Source organism: Magnolia sinica, chromosome 10, assembly GCF_029962835.1.
Source record: "Magnolia sinica isolate HGM2019 chromosome 10, MsV1, whole genome shotgun sequence".
NCBI lineage: Eukaryota > Viridiplantae > Streptophyta > Magnoliopsida > Magnoliales > Magnoliaceae > Magnolia > Magnolia sinica.
In genome coordinates, this window is record NC_080582.1 from 75,047,604 (window position 1) to 75,069,237 (window position 21,634).

Consider the following 21,634-nt stretch of genomic DNA (forward strand, 5'->3'; position numbering starts at 1 on the left):
AAGGTTGCTAATATAGAAATTACGCCTCCCTTTGTTTGCTCCGAGGAACAGCTGACAGATGCCCTGACCAAGTCTCGGTTAGGATGCTCTTCTCCATATCATTGGCAAGTTGGGCATGATCAACATTTATGCTCAAACTTGAGGGGCAGTATAGAATATGCAATGTACTTACATAATATAAGTGTGTATTTATGTGTGTGCATGTACACTGTTGTGTGCTTTTGAGGAGCATGCATTAGTGTTTCTAGTGATATAAAAAAAGGTGTTAGGGCTAACACACAACAAAGTGCTTCTCTTTCAAAGCTCTCTTCTCTCACTCTTTTCCTTCTCTTTCCTTCTCCTCTGCTCTTCCTCCCTTTTCCTAAATCTATTTAACTCAATTGAAATTACATGCAAGTAAAGGTCGTCATATTCTTATAGCCCAAATTCTTTATGGTTATTGAGGTGCCAAACCAAACTAGATAAATGTTGGGTGATCTAGAAAGAAGTGCTTTTTAAAAAAAAAAAAAAATTTAAAATTTAAAATTTTATTTAACACACGCACACACACCGCCACACACTCACGCCGTTGTGGGATTTCACCACCTATGGGTACTCGAACCCTTGACTAGGTGTTGAAACTCCTAAGAGTCTACCACCGGAGCAAGAGTAAGGACCCATCTAGAAAGAAGTTTAATTGTAAGGCTGAGAAAGTAGTTAAGACCCTAGATCTAATGAGGTTTCCATGAAACATGGACTTGTCGGATGCCACCAAGGATGTGAGATGGGCTACTCATTCTAATAAGGACCAGCAAGATGGAGAAGGTCAATTGATCTGCACTCCTAAGCTATTCAGATTTGGTGTAGGTCAAGTCAACCAGTCAAATAACAAAAGTTCGGATCTGAATTTGGACCAATTGGGACGAGTTTGGGTCCAAAGTACCACCCTGATTACTAAATGGATAAGGTTTGAAAGCTCTCAAAATTGACCTTACCTACCTGCCCTAGACTCAATTTTTAAATGGCATGATTTGGACTACGGTGAAATGTCACTAATGGTAACTTGGGGGATAGTCTCTCATTATATATGGAGTGTGGGCCTAGCTCCACATTGTCAATTCCTCTTTATTGAAATGAGTTACTGTAGTTCATTTCAATTGGTCATCCAAAGACAACAACTTATTCTAGAAGCTCAATGGAATTATGAAGTCCTATATACTTAAAACAGTAATATAAAAATGTAGCATCTTGTCATCATCGCATGATATAGTTGATATATTAGTTAAAAACAAATAAAAATGAATTTTTAGAACTTCTCAAGGCAAAAGATGACCTCCCCAACTACTGCAATAAGGATTCCCTTAGGAAGGTCAAGAGTTTTCCATTTGAAGACAGTGCTCTGTTCCTCACTATTGTTTGACCACACACAATGCGCATCCCGGAAGACGACAGCCATATTTTCAAGGAAAGCTTCATCCTGGCCTTTCAAGAGACATGAGGATGATGGATCAGCCTCGTGCAACAGTTCATCAGATGGAGGTAACATTTGAGAATTCAGCTCAGAACAGGAGAGGAATCTGCTCAATCTCCTTGTGGATATTATGGCCTGGAATTCATTCCAAATGGAAGGTAGAATGTCAATAAACAAAGTTCCTATCCAGGTAATATTTCGATGAGGAACTATCTGATCCTGAAGCATCAAGACTTGAATAATTTCCTAATGCATCCATTTTGTACACGAATTTTCCACATAATATTTTGAAGAAGAATTTGGATCCTGAAGTGTCAGGACTTGAATAGTGTCCTAATGCATACTTTTTGTACAAGTGGTGTCTCTGGTTTGATGATCCCAACCATTGATCATATGGATCTTATTGTGGACAGAGAATACCCAAAAAGTCTTCCACTTTGGAAGTTCCTAGCCATCCAATTATTGCTCCTTTTGTTGTATTCTTCTCTTAACTATCTTTTTAGGTCACTGATCCTAGGGTTAGGATCTTCCAGTTTGGAAGATTTTTGGGGTGTCCTCATCCACAATGGCACGCATCATAACTGTCAATCATCCTAGTATGGCTGTCACTTGTACAGAATGGGCACATCAGGACACTTTATGTCCTAATGCGTTAGGACCAGATAATTCTTCGTTTTTTCTAATATGTCACAGATAATTAATATCACTAATTTACAGATATAAAAAAAAGCTCACATCAATTAATCCATTAATCACCCATGGGAATGCATTTAATGGAGAGATCAAAGTATTGAACAGAGCAACACATGTAAACACCTACAAATACAGCATGGCAGGAGGAATCAGTTTATTCAACAACAAATGAACTGCTGTAAAAGTACTCCCTTGATTGAAGTATCATCCTCACTGAGAAGGAAAAAGAGACTGTCCATCCGAAAGTGATACCGTAGCAGCATCTAATGGATGGCCCATCAGCGTGAAGAGTCCAAATGTTGACAGAGAGAAAAGTGTCGGAGTTGTTGCCCAAAAAAATACACACCATGCATCCAAATACTTCCTAGTCTGGTAAAGAACATTTGTAAATATAGGCCAAGATTTACAAAACAGACCGAACAAAATTCAAAGTTTCCAAAAGTTGGACAGCTCCTCCCAAACAATCTGATCTGTCAAAGAACGTTACATACCGAAAGGTGTTTCACTTCGGAGGCTCTTGTTTCTATTAACCGATTAGCAAATAGAAGTTCCCAACTATACATCTTCAAGGTTCGGATATATGTCAAAAATTCCCCAGCCCTTTTGATTCTGTTCAGAATATAAGGAAATGCAAATTTGCTGAGAATTAAGGGGTATAGCTGCAAGTTCATTATAAATTCAAAAATGCCAAAAGAAATGGAATCAAGAACTAGACCTGCTTGCAGAAGTAAAATATATGATATTAAGATTCGCATGATATAAACAAATATATTTATATAGATGCGACCACAAAAAACAATGATGTTTAAGAGAATGGAGGCATGAAATTATGCTTAAATAATGGAGAAAAATTATGATGCCAGGTAAACATTTGCTGAGGTTGGATAAGACACTGGTTTTTGATGTGGAAACACTAAAACCGGCTGATAATAACTGAACATTATGGGCAGTTTGACACCTGTTTTTTTTTTTTTTCCCCAGTCAGACCAACAAGGAGTTACACTATTAACACCTGGACGCTAGGGCCTGAGGAATTCACAGCGTTTGGCCTATCAAGGACCAGACAGTTCACAGAATATACACAGTATTATAAAGAGCATATGCTTTAAAAAAAAAAAAAATTTATAACACATGCACACACACCCCTCTCTCCCTAGCCTATCCGATGGGCCGGTTCACTAGCCCTCAACCAGCACACCATTTCTGGGTTGATCTGTACCAAGGGCCTGAGAAAACAGTGGAAACCAGTTTGGCAATGTGAACCATCCGATTTTCTCAGTGTCAACTGGTCAGCTACCTGAAGCATAAAGACATGAACTTTTTTTTAAAAAAGGAAATTAACAAAAGCCCCCACAGAAAAATATTAGGACTGCCAACCACACCCCCTTTGACTACAAAAGAACCCCCTCATGTTAATATTTGTCGAGAAACAGCTCCCACTGAAAGAAGCCACATGGTGCCATTAAGTTAAACATTCATACTCTCATACGTACCCTTAATTGTTCAAAGTAAAACCTTTATGGAACCTTTGAAATTGCATAGATTGTTTACCACGGAGCGTGCAGAAGCTTGGCGGAGTTTAGAATTATGGCTAAGTCCTAGAGGGGGGATTGAATAGAACCACTTAAAAAATTCATTGCCTAATTAACTAATTTACCAATTCAAATCAATAGGGAAAATAACACAGACTACAAAAAATGCAACAATAAGAAACTAGTCTAAGAGATATAGTGATCTTGTGTGTGAGATGTGCTAACCATTCAACACCTAGCATACATCCAATTATGCATTCATATAATTCAGCAAATTAAACTCACAAGCATGAATAAAAATGTGCACAAATAACAATTCCAAAGACAAGCATCCATAGTGGTTCGGCTACTTGCCTACTCCACTCCCGGCGGATGCACTCTCCTTGAGTGTATCGGATTTCATTATCTTAAGAGTTTTCAATAGGTTCACCCCTAACCTTTACAAGCGTATACTCCCGCCGGAGGCCTATGCAAGGACTTGACACACATACACTCCCTGTCGGAAGCCTACACAAGGACTTAACAAATGTATACTCCTGACTTATACATGTACTCACCTGTATTGGTAGCGATATGATCCTACACAAGAACCTATCCAAGTTTGGATCACAAAATCTATACTAAATCTTTCACAAGGAAAGAGTATGTGGACTCTTAAAACTGACAACCTTACTTGTCGGATAAAGCCCCGTTGATGTGCCTTCTTGAGATGCTTCTTCAATGCTCTCTCGTGTTTAAATCAGCTTCTCATTTGCTCCCATGATCGTTAATGCAGATGGTTCAACTCTTGCATGTGATGTACTTATGAGGTGACCAAGGTAATGGGAGTTGGGTTGAATCTCCTACAACTAATGGTTTTAGTTGATTCCTAGTGGGGATTCACCTAGATGGGTATTCTAGAGGATTTAGACAAGGACATACCTATAAGCTTAGTGTCTAATCTCTAGAAAAAGAAAGGAATCAAGTGCATGTTCATAAAGGAGGTTGGAATCCTCATTAGAGTGATAAATCACAAGGAAGATGACTTAGATTACTTAGTTTTAGAGCCTAGAATGGTTAGAAAAGAGTTGCAAACATAGAGGCTTCTAACACACTAAAACCCATCAAAATGCCCAAGGTTTGTATGCCCTATATAAAGGAATCGAGTTCCAATGATAAAAAAAATGGGCAAAAAAACAGCACCTTCAATCGATCAAACGTCCCTTTGATAGGATCAAGAGACCCTTCGACATGATCGAGAAATTTCATAAAAATGTGATTTGCTTGCTGGACATTTTTGGCTACCTTCGATTGATCGAGCTTGGATCTTCGATCAATAGAGGATTCGCTCGAGACCCATCGACAGCCTTTCGATGAGATTGAGATCCACTCGAAAACTGCTGTTTGGGCCATGGTGTGCCATAAAGGCCGTTACGGGGCCGTAAAGGCCATTACGTAAAGGTCACAGTGGCAACCGTTACATGTTATGGGATCATAACAGCCGTTACGGATAAAATGAGCCGTAAAGGCCGTTACAACCCCCGTAACGGCCCGTTACGTCCCCATAAAGGTTGTAATGGCCCTGTAACGATCTGTTACGGGGCCGTTACACGTTTTTCGAGTTTTTTCAATATAAAAAAAGAAACAGAGAGAGAGAGAGAGAGAGAGAGAGAGAGAGCGTGACAACCGTTACGGGGGCTGTAATGGCCGTTACAACCTATATCATGAAGGTAACAAACTAACAATGGTGGTTGTTATGGCCACCGTTACCGTTACGGAATACCTTGGTTTGGGTTGTATGTTTTCCAACAGTTTTGCACCCCTCCAAAGCCTAACTAAACATGTTCATTAATGATCTAAGGCTTGGTTTAGATGACTCAAATGTTTACCCACGGGATGATTCATCTAGAGGTGGGCTGTTTTGGAATCTAAAGGGTTTAAGGTTAGGGTCACCAAGGCACCTCAATTTACCTATTCTTCACTCCTTGATTCTTCATGTCCTCTTGTGTCTTTGGTCTTCAGCTTCCAAGGGCTCAACCGACTCACTGACACATGGACCCACGTGATTAACAAATAGGTGCACAGATAAGTGCAGTAACAACCTTCTAGGTCGGTGTCCAGTCAGATTCTTATAATGTTGCAACAAAGTTGATATGGAGGCATGTTGATAAATTACAATATTAAAATTTAAAATTTGTTTTATATAATAGAATAGCCAAAAGAAAAACTAGATAATGTATAAAACATGGAAGAATTTTCATAAAGCCACCTCGGTCTTCCTCAAATGACTTTATTGTATAACATTAACACTGCATTTCTAATGATAGGTATGTATTTCATCTCTTGCCAACTCCAAGAGTAAATTGAATAACCATAACTATTAGGTAGAAGAGTATTTCCAATCTCAATGGGACATTTGAAGATTGGAATGGGATCAGGTTTGGTTTGAAAAGGAATAGGTTGTGGAGGTTGGCCTTAGACTTGGAAATGGGTTAGGTTGGCCCATGGTTCAACTGGCCCAATTTGCTTTTGAGGTTGGTTCGGGGCAAGCTGAACGGGTAGTGGGTTGGGCTTTGGCTAGAATATGTTGCCTATTTAAGTACATGGGTTGGGTTCAGTTGAACTCTACTTGAACTAATGCACACATATAGGTTATCAACGGGTTGGGCCAAATGAACCGACCCAACCTTAATCAAAACCAAAAATAAAATAACATAAGACAAGTATAGAAGATGTATATATAAGTGGTTGGGCCAGGCATACTCTTAGACTCATATTCCATTCATAAGGATGAGTTGGGTCATACCGGGTTGGGTCAGGTCAATTGAGCTTGCTCGATTACATTTAAGTGGGTCGGGTTGGGTCGGGCTTGGCTTGATGAATTTTAAGTGGGCTGAGTCAGGTCACAGAGTAATAAGATGCAGGTTGGGTCGGGTTGGGCTAGATTTCTTAGCCCCTTTAGTAAATGGGTTTTGGCTTGGGCTGAACCTGACCCGACACGAATCCAACCCCTTGCCACCACTTGTAGATTGCAAGCTAGGATCTGGACAATTTGGAAGAAGCAGAACAATAGGAGGTACTATCACAAAGAAGCTCAAGGTGAAGATGTATTCCAAGTGCCGAAGATGAAGATTATTACCTGCGCTAGCAGTACAGAGCCCTGTAGGGATTGTAGCAGGGATCACTTTGTGGGCAGATAAGGAGCTGATTCCTTGTTACTTATGGCCAGATGATTCCTCATCATCTTCTCCTTTTTTATTATGTTTGATGTTGCTTTCTCTATTTTAGGTTTGTCCTCAGTCGGGTTTTCTCCTTAATAAAATTCTGTTACCTTTAAAAGAACATTTAAAGTCTCAACGGTGCACACAAATGTTGTGTTATGAAGACAAATGAATCAATACACCTACCTCTCATCCTTTTGCTTCATCATTTTCTCTGTGGCGCTTGCAATCAAGGTAGAGATCCATTTATTCACTGCATATGAAATTGTGTTATTTAAAGAATGCACTTCCAACTCCAAAAGTACAAAATAAATATATTTCATGCATAGGAAGTTACAGTCCATTCCTACACTTCGCTTGGATGGATCATGAACATGGTTGGATTCTATAATACAGTTTTGCTCAGAGGGTTCAAAATACTATTTTATTCCAAAGAAAGCAAAGAAAGGGGAAAACATATTCCTGCCCTATAGTTTTTTACACTAGTAGTACCTGGTATAAGCAAGATGGTTATTGTGAGTCCTGCAAGAAAGGCGAATTTAACTTGCGTGTACAAAAGATAGAGTGCCACAACAATCTGTAAAGGCAAACTGAAACACAGACAAGATGAAAAGGTACAATAAGTTAAATGCACAAGTGACTAGATATAAATGTAGCAAAACTGCAAGCCAATGTATTCAGTACTTGGTGACAAGTTTAATCAGAAATTGAAATTGGAATCAGAGGAAAATAAACTTGCTTTGGGATAAAAAGATGCATGCAAAGTCAAATGGTGAATACACTAGGTCAACCAACAGTGAATTGAGGAATTTTCCGATTGTGTACATTCCTGTCAAGTGTCAACACATGTTATGATTAAAACTGCTGATCACGTTAAGAGTCCAATGAATGACATACAACTGATGTTTTAAATATCGACGATATATCCCATGATATATCTTGTATCCCACATGTGCGATATGAAACGCACAAGTAGTGCCGATATCCACATGTTCGATCCAGTGAGCAATTTCAATTTTTGATCCCTTTTTTTTGTTGAAATTATATTAAAGCAATGTCAAATGGTTATAAATCCATTGGTTCTTCACGTTTTGCATGAAAAATCAATGAGTTGGAGTTTTGATTTTGATATACATTGGTTCTTCATGTTCTCCATGGTTTTTTTTTTTTTTTTAATTTCCTTCAATCAACTATCAATTGAGACTAATTTCGAAGTATTTGATAAAATGATCATTAAATACACTATAATTTCAAAATATTAGTGTAGGTGGTTTGATTTGGGGAAAATTCAAAATTTCCTAATTTCTCCCTTGCAATTTTGCACTCCAAACATGAAATCAAGCATGTATGAGGGCTAATCTACTGATTTGTTGAGTCCTTGTCAATTTTTGAAAAATAAAATTTATTTTTTAATAAAAAATTATTATTATTTTTTTCAAAATTCGCCTTCAACCAGCTGTCAATTATGATTAATTTCGAAGTTTTAGGAGTGTTTGATGAAACAATCATCACATAAACTCTAAATATTATGCATTCAATTTGAATATAATTGCATTAGTTCAGTCAAACAACGCATAGCTTAGGACCCTATACAAAGGAAACCTATTATGTGCACTTGTTTTTTGAGATGTTATGATTTAAAAGTGTCTATTAAGGGGTTTTTTTTATATATATAAATAATAATAATAATCCCTGAAGTTTCATTGAAAAATTCAACCATTTCTCCAATGTTTCCCCATGTGATGCAGGACAATTAACCACTTGCTCTAAAAGCTCGAACTGTTAGAGTATGGCGAATTAATCCCTTTATCTCATAGCCCAGGCCCCACATCTCATGGGTTAGGACCTCGCCCGAACTCCCTTCGTGGGCCCCAAATCACATGGGCCGCCCAGCCCGAGTGTGTCCCCGTATCCCACGAGCTACCCCACTCAAGCCCGGTGTGAAATGCGCATTAATCACCCCTGGTAAGGAGTCTCGAACACGAGACCTCTCCCGTGAGCCCCAAATCGCATGGGTCACCCACCCCGAGTGTGCCTCTGCATCCAACAGGCGACCCCACTCGAGCCCAGAGTGAAAATGCCCCTGCATTACCATGCTTTCCAAAAAATGCAATAAATTACTTGATACAAACAATATATCCCATGCAATAACTGATACGTATATGTATAGCATGGATGTGATATGTAACGTGATATCAATATTTCGAACACTCCATAGAACATGTGAATGGGCGAGGAACAATTGTCAAAGAAAACGGCAATCCTTTGGTAGCAAATAAAACATGGGGACAAATTGTAGAATGATGAAAAATTTTCCACAAATTATAATTGTCATAGTTTGTTCAACCCAGAAAAGTTATAATAAACAGGAAATGATGCAATGGAATTCTCAATTTAGTTTAATCAATGTCATTAAATACTTGCATAAAAAAGTTTACATCTATCTAATAATGATAGTGACAAAACAATAGTTTTTACTTTTGACTCCATAAATTCCTGTTTCAACAAATTTAAAAAAAAATAAAAAAAAAATTGTATGTGAGTATGTGTTTAACAAGAATCCTCAAGATTATTTGATGCATTTTCATTAAAAAAGACTATATGGTCTTGGTTGTCCTTCACTTTTGGTGTTTCCCTATTTTTCCTAAAATTTATAATCTTTAGGATTTATTTTGTTTTGTTTTAATTTGGGAATTTTATGTCATTATACACCTCCCATCAATCCCCACAGAACCACATCATTGTGTTTCTAGGCATCTGAATGGGATGTTAGCCAGATTTGTCAATGAAAGAAGAAATTGCTGCTATTTAACTACACCAAGAGATGAGACAGGAGCTCCTCTCCAAAACCAACATCAAGGCAAAACAGGACCTCCTTTATGTCATCCTACCCTATGAGGATGTCCATATGTGAATACCATGACATTGCTTTTATTTATCGACATGAAGAAAGCATTTGGTTATTTATGAGGAATATATTTTCTTTCTTAAACAATTGATGAAGAAATATAGGGAGAGGAGAAATGATCTCCACATGGTCTTTATTGATTTAGAGAAAGTTCACGATAGGGTCCCTAGAGAGTTAATCCAATGGGTATGGAAAGGAGCTTCAAGAGGATATTTTGACATGATTAAGCATATGTATGAGGGAGTGGTAACAAACATGGGGACTACTAGTGAAGAGACAAGTGAGTTCCCAATTACTGTAGGCTTGCACTAGGGGTCGGCATTGAGCCTATACCTATTTACATTGGTTATGGATGAGTTAACAAGGCATTTGTAGGAGGAGATCCCATGGTATGTCTTGTTTGCAAATGACATAGTTTTCATTGACGAGGGAGGGCATAAAGACGAAACTAGATTTATGGAGAGGTGCTTTAGAATCTAAAGGATTTAAAATTAGTCGGACTAGAATAGAGTATATGGAGTGTAATTTTAGTAACAATAGGAGTGGAAAAGAAGAATTACTTGAGATTGCTAAGCAAGAAGTTCCCCAAGCTGATCACTTTTGATATCTTGGGTTGATAGTTCATGAGAGTGGAGAGATTCAGAAGGATGTTGCCCATAGAATTCAAGCTAGGCAAAAGAAATGGGATTGTGCTTTGGAGTTTTATGTGATTATCATGTACCCCTCAAACTGAGAGGGAAATTTTATCACATAGCTATAAGATAGCGATGCTTTATGGTATAGAATGTTGGGCAATTAAGGAAGCACATGTTCATAGGATGAGCAAGGTATTAAAAAATGGTAATGTAATGGTTTGGTAGAGTAGATGCATGAGGTCCTAAGTTGTTATAAGTATATAAGCTCCAAACCGAGGGCCGTTTTCATTTTTCCTCCCCCATTTTACTCCTCTTTTTGACATTTTTGCCTTCTTAAGATTGTTTTTATGCCACTTCGACTAGATTGATTAAAACAAAATGTTTAAAGTCATTTTTGACAAATCGAAGATCGGGAGTCAGATTTGGGAAAATAAAAAAAGTGAACATTCTTTTATTTCTCCTTGCCATAAATGTATTGATTCAACATTATATCACCAAATTAATCGAATCCTTCTGGATTTGTGTTTAACTTGGCCATGTTTTGTATAATAATAATAATAATAATTATTATTATTATTTATGTTTGCTACTTTTTATATAATTGCTAGAAAATTTTAAATTCTTTTTCTTTTTTTTTTTAATTATAAAAAGTCTAAAGTTTAGATTATTCAGCTACATGTGCAAGGTGTCTCGTAGTTACCTTTACGATATGGGGCATAACGACTGTTACGGCCCCATAATGGTCATTACGGTCTCTCTTATTTACTTATTGAAAAAACCCCCGAAAAACCTGTATCTACTTCATAATGTTGATTAAAAAGTATGAAAAACCTGTATTTGTCCGTAATAGACCATTACGGGGCTATTATGGCCTTTATAGGGGACGTAACGTGTCGTTAACGGCAATTACAGGTCATTTTTTCCACAACGGCTGTTACGGCCGTTACGACCTCGTAACATGCAATAGTTGCCATCGTTACCTTTATGTAACGGCCTGTACGGCCCCATAACAGCCTTTACAGTACACCATGTACATGTGTGGAGTTTAGGTCTACACATGCATGCGCTAAATCAGTGTTTTTTTTTTTTTTTTTTTTTTTTTTTGTAGCTCTTTTTCTATTTTTGGGTATTTTTAGCAATTTCAAGCCTTTTTTTTATGAATAAAGACAAAAAAAAAAAAAAACCTTAAATTTCTCAAGGGGAAATCGTGTGAAATGATTAGGAATATGCATTAGTGCAATGAATCCTAACGATTGCATAAATTTTGGGCAACTTTGGAGCCATCCCAGTGTACCCAAATTGACCAAATTTATATTTAATTTTTTTTCTTAGATTTCTTAAGGGAAATGGTGTCAAATGGTTAGGTGCGCGTTAGTGGGATAAATCCCACAAATTGCATGAATTTTGGGCCGTTTTGGAGACATCCTTGTGTACCAAAATTGGCCCAATACTATTCATTTGAATTTAATTTTAATTTTTTCTCAAATTTCTTAAGGGAAATGGTGCTAAATGGTGAAGGATATGCATTAGTGGGATGAATCCCACATATTGCATGAATTTTGTATAATTTTGAGAGCATTCAGTGTACCCAAATCGGCCCGACGCTATTCATCTGAATTTAAATTTAAATTTTTGCTTTGTATTTGTTTAAGATAATATTGTTTTAACATTATATGTTTATATTTCGACAAAAGTATATCTAAAAATATGGCAAGAGCTTGGGGCTTCAAGACTAGTTTGGGGTTGGCGACTTGAATCACTTAACGGCTATGGCCCCACGGGTTAGTTTGATACTTGGAGAGTTCGGTGATACTTGGTTGGTTGGAGTTGTGACTTGTGAATAGAAAGAAAATGGGGGAGATTCCCGGGAGTGAAGATATTGGACGTCAATACTGTGAAACTGTGGTGGAAATAGGTATGTCATAAATGCAATTATTATGACAGATTAATAATTGGAGGAATTACAGATGTCAAATAACATTTGGCACATTAAAAGAGGCAAGCAGTGGAGTGCCCAAGCAACCTAAAAGAGACAAGGGAAATGATGTGGAAGAATTTGGAAGATATCAAAGGGAAGAAAGTATAGAAGAAGCAAAATCTTGATGCAATCCAAGCAAAGGTATTCAGGCCTAATTATATGGGTACAGTTGATATCAATAATTTTGAGTATGAGTGTGACAATGGTTGGTGTAGAGAGTACGTGCTCCGCTTGTGAAGATGAAGAATGTGTAGAGATGTTTGGAGGAAGGAGGTTAGTTTGTGGTGTAGGGAACAGTGGGAGTGGAACTGCAAGAATTAATGGATGGAGGGCCGGGAGTGGAACTAGGAGTTTTAGTGGGTGGAGGGGTGGGGGGAGTGGAAGTCATGGATTGTTCGGTGGTTTACGGTGTGCCTTCAGCCAATGACAACCTTCATATGCTCATTTAGTTGATGAAGGAGGTAGAGCCATGCCGAGGACTTATATGATATGGATGTAGAGCCAAGAAGACTTTCATGTGATTCCATTTTGGTTAGAAAATAGATGACAAAGCAGGAAAAGGGGGAAACAAATGTGGAGAAAAACAGCAATTGAGAAGCTTGGTAGGTTCATAGCCAAGCTCTTCATACATCTCAACATAGCATAGCTCCAAATACTACAAACTCTCCTTATTGGCAAGTAGTAATAGATGCAACAACAGAGGTAAGCAAAGGGGTTTGTGCACCCACAACTTGTGAGATAAGGGAGAAATGGACAGATGCAGAGTACAAAGATGTTAGGGCGTACATTGTCACTTTTAAATTGGTTTGGCAAAGTAAAAGATACACTATTATATGCAATAGTTAGACTAGCCCACCCACATGAAGCATTAATAAACCTTATGGTGTACTACCACTTGGGAACGGTGTTCCAAATTGCCATTGATGCAAGGAAACAAAAGATTCAATTTATATTTTCAGTCTTATGGATATGATAGATGAAATTGGGGAGAAAACAATTATAGAAATTGTTATGGACAATCAAACAACGTATAAAGTAGCCGGAAAAATGTTGGTGGACAAGCAAACACATTAATTTTGGTTGCCATATCAACCTCATACGGGAAGATATTAGAAAAAAGAAAAGAATGTTGTGAAATTGGTTGAAAAATCGAGGGAAGTCACCACATTCATCTATAATCATAACCTAGTTGCCGTAATGAGGAAGTTCATGAATATGAAGAGTTAGTTAGGCCTGAGATGACTCAACTTGCTATAAATTTTATTGCCCTTGAGAATTTATACGAGTATAAAAGAGAGTTGAGCGAGATGTTTGCTTCTAGAGAGTGACTTAACATAAAAAATGGGCAGAAGACATTGGGGAAAGCAGTTGCGGTTGTGGAGACCATTAGAAACATTAAATATTGAAAGAAAGTCTAAAACATTCTGAAGGTAATGGAACTACTACTGAAAGTCCTTTTGTCTTGTAGAATTTGACAAGATACCTACCATAGGCTTCAGTAAAAGATGATGATAGGTGTTAGGATTAGAAGATTGGAAGAGGAAAAGAAGAAGAGAAAGAAGAAGAGAAGAAGAATGAAAAGAGAAAAGGAGAAGTTAGGGCCCTGCCTACTCTCATTCTTTTATATTTATATATATATATATATATATATATATATATATATATATATATATAAGTTTCTAACAAAATTACAAATAAGTCCCTCAATTCCTTTTATTACAAAGAGTCTATAAACTATATCTCAACACTCCCCCTCAAGCTAAGCATCAATGTTTATCGCGCCAAGCCGCCAAGCTTACTAAGAATAGATTCTAACTTTATCTTAACAACTCCCTTGGTGAGAATGTCAGCAAGGTGATTCTCAGTCGTTACAAAAGGTAAGCAAAGTTGTTGAGTGATAACTCGCTCATGGATGAAGTGCCTCTCAACTTCAATGTGCTTGGTACAGTCATGCGGAATAAATTTATTCCACAATGGATGTAGGCGGGATCCTCTCCAAATGGGGATCGTCTGCCAACATAGAATAAACTTATTCCACAATGGATGTAGGTGGTGCCACTGAGGTGTATGTGTGGCATAAAACTGTCTAGAAGGCTCGCCTAACAATGAAATCGGGATGCCCAAAAATCAGACCAATCCATGTGGGTCACCATGTGAGGTTGGAGAATTTTGGGTGGGCTTCCATTGTTTTGTTGATGTGGTCCACTTGACGATTGTATAGGCCTGAAGTTCTGGAAATCCCTTCATCATAATTGTGTTGCTCATTGTTTGGATTGCATAAAAACAACACAATAGACCACACATAGACAACAATGGAAAACCACCCAAAAACCTCCTACCTGCATGATGATTGGATTAGCCTGATTTTTTGAGGCATCAAAATTTGGTGGGTCCCACATGCAAGAGTCCTAAAATAAGCATACTCTATCTAGTTGCAAAGGATCCAAGCTCCCAAATTAGTCTGGTCATAAAGATTGCTTATTGCATATGGGTGAGCTATACCTATTCACGGAAGAACACTTGCTAATGGAACATGTGTGCAAGATTTGAGCTTTCCATTTAGTGAGCGACAACGTTTAGATCTTTTCGCCTAAATAATGAGGCAATCTCACAACTCAGGTAGACTACAATTTATCAAAACAAAGAGACATCTAATAATTTACTAAGTATGTTTTGGCCCATCTAAGAGGTGGAATTACCTAATTATTTGGGAATATGATGGAAATATTATTTCAAACTAGATGGAAAGCTCAGATCTCTAATCCGTGTTTCACATGGGACATGCGAATTAATGAATCCTAGGATTGTTACAATACCATGTAATCAGGGTACGAAATCTGCTATACAAGGGAAAGTGGGAGAGGAAGGGAGATTTTTTTTTGAATGATTAAGAAAAGAATGTTGGGCAATACGAGGGTATAACCGAATAGTTGTTCTTTCTAACATAAGAGGTTTTAACAAGCATTTTGTTAAAAATTGGTGTTTGCCGTAATCAAAATATAAAGAGGGAGCATGTGATCCTAAAAATATGAAGGAAGGGGTATTTGGTCTTTATCCTGTAATAATACATCAAGCAGCCTGAGATAGCATTATTACCAGAGAATGGCCCATTACACAATCATAAACATGTTCGAAATCAAAAAAGAATACGTATTTGGAATCCTCTCATTTTCTGATTTTTTATGGTATTTTTTCATTTTTTTTCTTTAAAAAATGATAATTACAAGGCCGTTATGGCCTATATCGTAACGGTCCAACAACCAGCCGTTACCGTCATTGAATACCTTGGATGCGTGTAGCTGAAATGAGGATGTTGGGATGGATGAGTGGTAAGACGAGGAAAGATACAATTAGAAGTGACTGCATTCGAGGGAACTGAGGAGTAGCACTAGCAGCCATAGGTAATAAGATGAGGGAAAGTAGATTTAGATGGTTTGGTCATGTGCAACAGAAACCAAGAACTGGCCTGGTTAGAAGGAGTGAGTTGGTACAAGTTGAAGGCTCTAAAGGGCAAGGGAAAGGCCCAAAAGGACATAGGTGGAGTTGTGGAGGTAGTAAGAAAAGAGTTGATGACCTGTGGTCTAACGGAAGTTATTGCCGTTGATGGAGTGGAATGGCAAAACAGGATTCATGTAGCTGACCCCAATTAGTTGGAATAAGGCTTAGATGATGATGAGGAATAATATATGATTCTCAACCCAACAATATGCAGAGTATTCAGATTTTCACTTTGCACAGTAGGGGCCACCGTTCATGTTCCAAATCATTGATATATTGGGCAACACTGTGGATGGACCATGCCCAAGATTCTCTTCAATAGGAAAATCCTAAACTTTCAATTTGTAACCTGCAAATAGACAGTCAAGAAGAGACATACAGCAACTGTTCACATTCAACTGAAAAGAGGTCCAATATGGGTGGTTAGGATCTTTCAATCTCAAACTTTTTGGGAGGTGATCTATCCACAGTGGAGCCCATGTACCAATGATCTAGATCACTGACTGATGGACCCCACTTGTACAAGCTGAAACCCTAGTATGCATACCCTAGGATCCTGTAGCTCCACTTTGTTTAAATGAAGTAACATGGAATTACAACCAAAATTTCCCCCAAATCTTCAACAATCAAAGAATAAAAGTTATTAGTAGCTATAGTATATAGCACAGACCTCCAACCAAGCATAAAACACGAATACAAATTTTTTTTATTTTTTTTTTAAAAGTAAATCTGTGATGCTTACTAAATCCTAGTGAATAGCTCGATGGAAAAATATGCACTGGCAATTAAATCAACCTAATACCCAGCAAGAAAAGACCTCATGACATCACATTTATCCAGAAATCTTTGCATGCAACACAGCATCTATAGTAGTTGGATGAGCTATAAAAGAACATAAAATTCCACTTAGAAAATGAGAAGGAACAAACAAACAAGAAATAAGTTCATTGGGCCCCATGCTATTTTGAGATAAATGAAGCCACTAATTACATCCACCTTTTTTTTATTTTTGTACACTCGTTTTCTGTCTTGGGAATACAAATAATGTGTACTATTTTAATTTTCAAAGTGGAAGTTGGTGTGTGCAAATAAAATCGAGCGGTTATGCAATTCTATAAAAAAAAAATACAGGAATAGTCAAACACTAGTGCTGCATTTCAGTGCACTATTGCATGTAAGTGCCATAATTAGTTCAGTGAAGTGAAATGACTAAATTGCAGTCACCTTCCTACATACTCATATTGAGGGATTAGGGTCCAAATTGTAATTATGTGAACTTCAAGTTGAACTTTAAAGGAATGTTACTGCAATAGGCTTACATCCTCATTATGAATACAAATAAGGTAATTAATTTCCTCTTGATCGACTAATTGTTGTGATTAAGCTCAACTGACTGTCCAAATGCTGCCAACAAGAAATTTGAAGTACTCACTACCATTAAAAGTAATGTTGCTGCTTCACATGCCTATAAATATAGAGCCAAATAAAGTATGAGGTCTGTCAACCCCACACAGTCCCTCCCATGCACAACTTTATTAGGCACACAATCCAACCTGGAATGTGTGTGCCAGGATTTGGCACAAAAATAGGCCAGTATACTCATCAGGTGGCCATCCCAATACAAAGACAATGGATGGTTTAGAAAGAACTGGATAATGGTCCAAATTCAATGTACACAGTGGGCAGTCTGATGATTGAACCAGCCTGATTTTTAGATCATCTTAATGGCAGATCCCACTTCATGCACAGCTAAACTGTGCTACAGAACTGCCAGGTTGGCTTGTGTTAAATGCAAAGGTGTGTGCAGAGAGGTCTTGTGTGGGGCTAGTGAACCTCAATGAATTTTACCTCCACATATCATGAAAGCTGTTACATAAGTTGACAGTTCGATCGGCATCAATAGACATGAAAGTTTGAACTTCTCCCTCAGAAAATTTTGAGCGGTTTGCTAGGCTAACATAAAGGCACTGTCAAAGAAGTGTGATGGGAAATGGTTAGTAACTGAAGTTGTGAGAAAACCTCCATTCTCAACTCTTGAAAACCATAAACTAAAACAAAAATGAAATTTTATGAATCATAGAGAGGGAATTCAGAATTTGAATAGGTAATTTTGACTTAAAGCAAAGTTCTCAAAATCAATCTTTAAAAAGAATGTAGTCGGATGAGTACAAGAAGAAAGCAACAATGCTCTTATAAACACCACCTTGAATTTTTAAATGGCCAAAATTCAAGAGTTTGAGAATTAGAAAAGACTTAAATTTGGGAAACAAAGAACTAAAAACTATAGGAAAAAAATAAATAAATAAAGGAAACACTATCATATGCCTATAGCTATACTTTCATTGGTACTACTAAAATAATATGCCAATTCAACAAACATGAAAAGTTTGAGGATTTTCCACTAGGCACAACTCCACACATCAATACAAGTGTTGGTGTGTGTCCACAAATGATTGACACGACAAAATAAGAAAAAGATGCCAGATTTTTATCACTCCAAACCAGTTCCTAAAGCAATGAAGATCAAGAATTGAAAGCAAGAAACAAATAAAGGAAGAAAGGAGATTTCAGTTCTCATGGAAATCCATCATTAAGTCAGGCATCTGCCTTCTACACGTGGAATGATTTTTCTAGAACCATTTTCAAGTATAAATTTGATGCCTATACAAAAGAAGGGGCTTAGATGATACGACAACAAAAGAAATACAGTTAAAGACCCACACATCTGGAACATATAAACTGAGTGAACGCATAATACGTGTGTCATGCTTGTTTTACTTAATTGATTGCAACTAATAAGTACATTCTGGTGTGTGCATACATGTAGATACATGTAATGGTTAAAAAGGTGGGACAAATTCTTAAAATATATTCTGGTGCAACAGTGGAATGGAGTGCATATACAGACAATCCATAGGTTCATACAAATAAATCCTCAGTAAGAAACCATAAAGGTGAAATGGAGAAGGTTATTTTACCTTGCGATAAACAACTGTCATAATACTTGACCGAAGCTTCAACTTTATCTTGGCAAGATGAAAACTGTATTGCGTATCTAGGAAGGACCTGAACCATTAAAAGGACTAACATTTCTCAAGATATTATGTATTGGTTCATATTAATAGTCAATGGGATCTGTTGACAATAATAACAAAATTCATTGAGAAAAAAGTACGTCGAGTTTGAGTTGAAAAGAAAGTGGTGAGATTTTATAAGACAGTGCAAGGACAGACAACAGAAATATCAATGATTCCATTAATGGAGCCACTATTTACACCAGTGTTTTAAATAGCGGTAGCGTGATGCGTAGCGCTCAGCCCTCTATAGTGTGTAGCGTAAATACGTAGCGTGTAGCGTAAGCCACACGATACTACTATTTTTTAATTTAAAAATAAGACAAATATAATAAATAGTGAAAAAAAAAAGGAAAAAAATATAAAAATGCCTAAAAGATGATTCATTTGATCAATTATAAGCATGTTCAAAAAAGTTATTAGTTATCATTTATCAAAAGCCAATCCACATATATAAGCCAAATCAAATAATTATCACATCAACAACTTTCTAAGCAAACCACTTTAATTAATAATGTCTAATTGAAACCATAAGTCACAATTATGAAAAGAAATAAAAATCCCATAGGTTAAAAGTATCAAGTACAATACAAGTGTCACATTCCTCAACATTAGAAACAAAGAAAACGTGAAAATAATAATAATAATAATAAAATAGTAAAAAAATACATTGTAGCTTACGCTACAGATGCTACGCGCTATGTAGCTGTAGCGTACACTACTACCCCTGTGGCGTACGCTTCAAGGGATTTATGGTATTTGGGACGCTACGTAGCGCTACGGCCACGCTATACTACGTAGCGTACGCTACGGGTGCTATTTGAAACACTGATTTACACACAGCATTTTAATAGAGACATCTTTTTCTACTTTTTGGCAATGCAAGGGTAGAAGGTTGTACCATTTTCTTACAAAAAGCAAAAAAAAATAATTTTAAAAGTGTTTCTATTGAATAGTGTGTCACAGTCAAATCCTTTGCACAAACTTATTTTATGCTTATTTCTTCCCGAATATGCAGCTGAAATAAAACCAAAGGATTGGTACTCCATTCTATGTACGAAGAAGTAGAATTAAGAAGAGTGCATCAGCTTATTTGCTAACTGTGCAATAATTTGAAGAAGATCCAAGATTCAGCTAGACCAAACAGGTCGTAAGAGAGAATTAGGGGAAAAAAGAAAAGAAAAAACTATGTATGGAAACAAAGCAGTGACTGATGGTCTACAGTAATCTGGTTTTTAAGAGGAATCTGGATGTTAGACTAGTTCGAATATTACAGCTGTGAAGCAATGAGAACCACAGATTGCACCCAGATATTCGTCAAAGAAGCAGATATGGTTAAATGAGTATAGTTGCAAGCTTGCAGCCTGTGGAAAATGAGCTTCTATTGCTATGTAACAAGGGCGCTATTTTCTAAAACAAAATATACTTGTCATGTTTGGCTAAGAGACACATGCATCAAACACATCGACACTTTTATCAGGAAAAATCAAAACTTATCTTTCTTATTGTGTTTTATTTATATGCTTTCTATATGGTTTGTAGTTCTAGTTTTGCAGATGAACTTTCCTGTATCTTATGCACATGTAAGTAAAATTCATATTATAACGTGTTCTGTAATATCTTATATTTCTGCATGGACATGTTGACATGTTGGGATTTTTGGGACCCTGCATCTAACGCTAACATGTCCCCATGTCCAAGTTAGATAGTTTTTGTCAGTCTATGATTGCTCATAGTGAAGCTCAACAACAGAACTTTACAATCAATACATATTCAGAGTTATCAAATGGCTTTATTGTTAGGGAAGGCGAGCAGATGGAAAATTGATAAATTTGTAGATAAAACCTGCTTTAAGGTGCATTACAACATCACTTTCCCCCACCAAGGAGATTCCGAAGTTTGCAAATGCATTATAAATGATCCATCTTCAGGATACAATGAAGCCCATCATTTCAGTGTTACTGAACAACCCCCAAAATTGTTTGTAGACATATGCCAAAAACACAAGGTTGTATTTCTGCTTCTGCAGAAGCAAGTATAAAGCTAATAACATAGAACAGGAAAGCTCACATCAGGAGGGATAGAGAAGCTGGAGGAATATAAATCTGGGGAAGACTCTTCTAGATCCTATTTATGTAATTTCTAAATGGTTTGTAAGAGGAATCAAGTTCCTGACCAAGATGCCATGCAGGTGCCACATGGCAATGGCCTATTTGCTTTTATGGTTCGTTACTTTGTTCTTGTGGACATGGTTTTATGAATAAATGCCTCCTAGTTGGCTTTTTGTTTTTTTCCAATCAAATGACCCAGTTAGATGTGGCCATGGATGCACACATCTTCACATTGTACTTGCATCTAAATTGTCCATGTCTTGCAAATGGAATAAAGGAGAAGAAAAATGTAGAACTGTTTATTCATGAATATTCGGTTATTTATCCGTATGTGGCTCTCCCGAAACTGTTGATATGGAAGCTTACTGACTGATAAAAGTATGCTTTTGCACTCTCAGTTACATCCTAAGCACTACACACGCAGCTGCTAATGGTTACCCAGATCTCCGGCTACACATCTACCCAAAGAACCCAACACGATTAATAGGATCTGGGTCCAGATTTCAGGCCTGACTAATAATCCAATCAGATTTTGGTCCAACAATTGGGATCCTG

At 37.2% G+C, this 21,634-nt stretch overlaps 1 protein-coding gene across 9 annotated transcripts in view; it reads right to left on the bottom strand.

Moving 5' to 3' along the window:
- The window catches only part of LOC131217009 (ABC transporter C family member 13), an 86,155-nt gene that overhangs the window by 34,040 nt on the left and 30,481 nt on the right, over window positions 1-21,634 (bottom strand). For 7 of the 9 annotated variants that reach the window (XR_009157154.1, XM_058211689.1, XM_058211693.1 and 4 more), the window contains 8 exons: window positions 18,873-18,960; window positions 17,743-17,861; window positions 7,368-7,465; window positions 7,062-7,128; window positions 2,635-2,752; window positions 2,396-2,512; window positions 2,186-2,266; window positions 1,313-1,585 (listed from right to left, as the gene is read on the bottom strand). Coding sequence is in view for 8 of the 9 variants with exons in the window: in XM_058211689.1 (XP_058067672.1) it covers window positions 1,313-1,585; window positions 2,186-2,266; window positions 2,396-2,512; window positions 2,635-2,752; window positions 7,062-7,128; window positions 7,368-7,465; window positions 17,743-17,861; window positions 18,873-18,960 (961 nt within the window). In the remaining variant the exon portion in view is untranslated. The remainder of the gene's footprint in view (window positions 1-1,312; window positions 1,586-2,185; window positions 2,267-2,395; window positions 2,513-2,634; window positions 2,753-7,061; window positions 7,129-7,367; window positions 7,466-17,742; window positions 17,862-18,872; window positions 18,961-21,634) is intronic. The other 2 variants (XM_058211692.1, XM_058211694.1) reach the window with 2 other exon arrangements.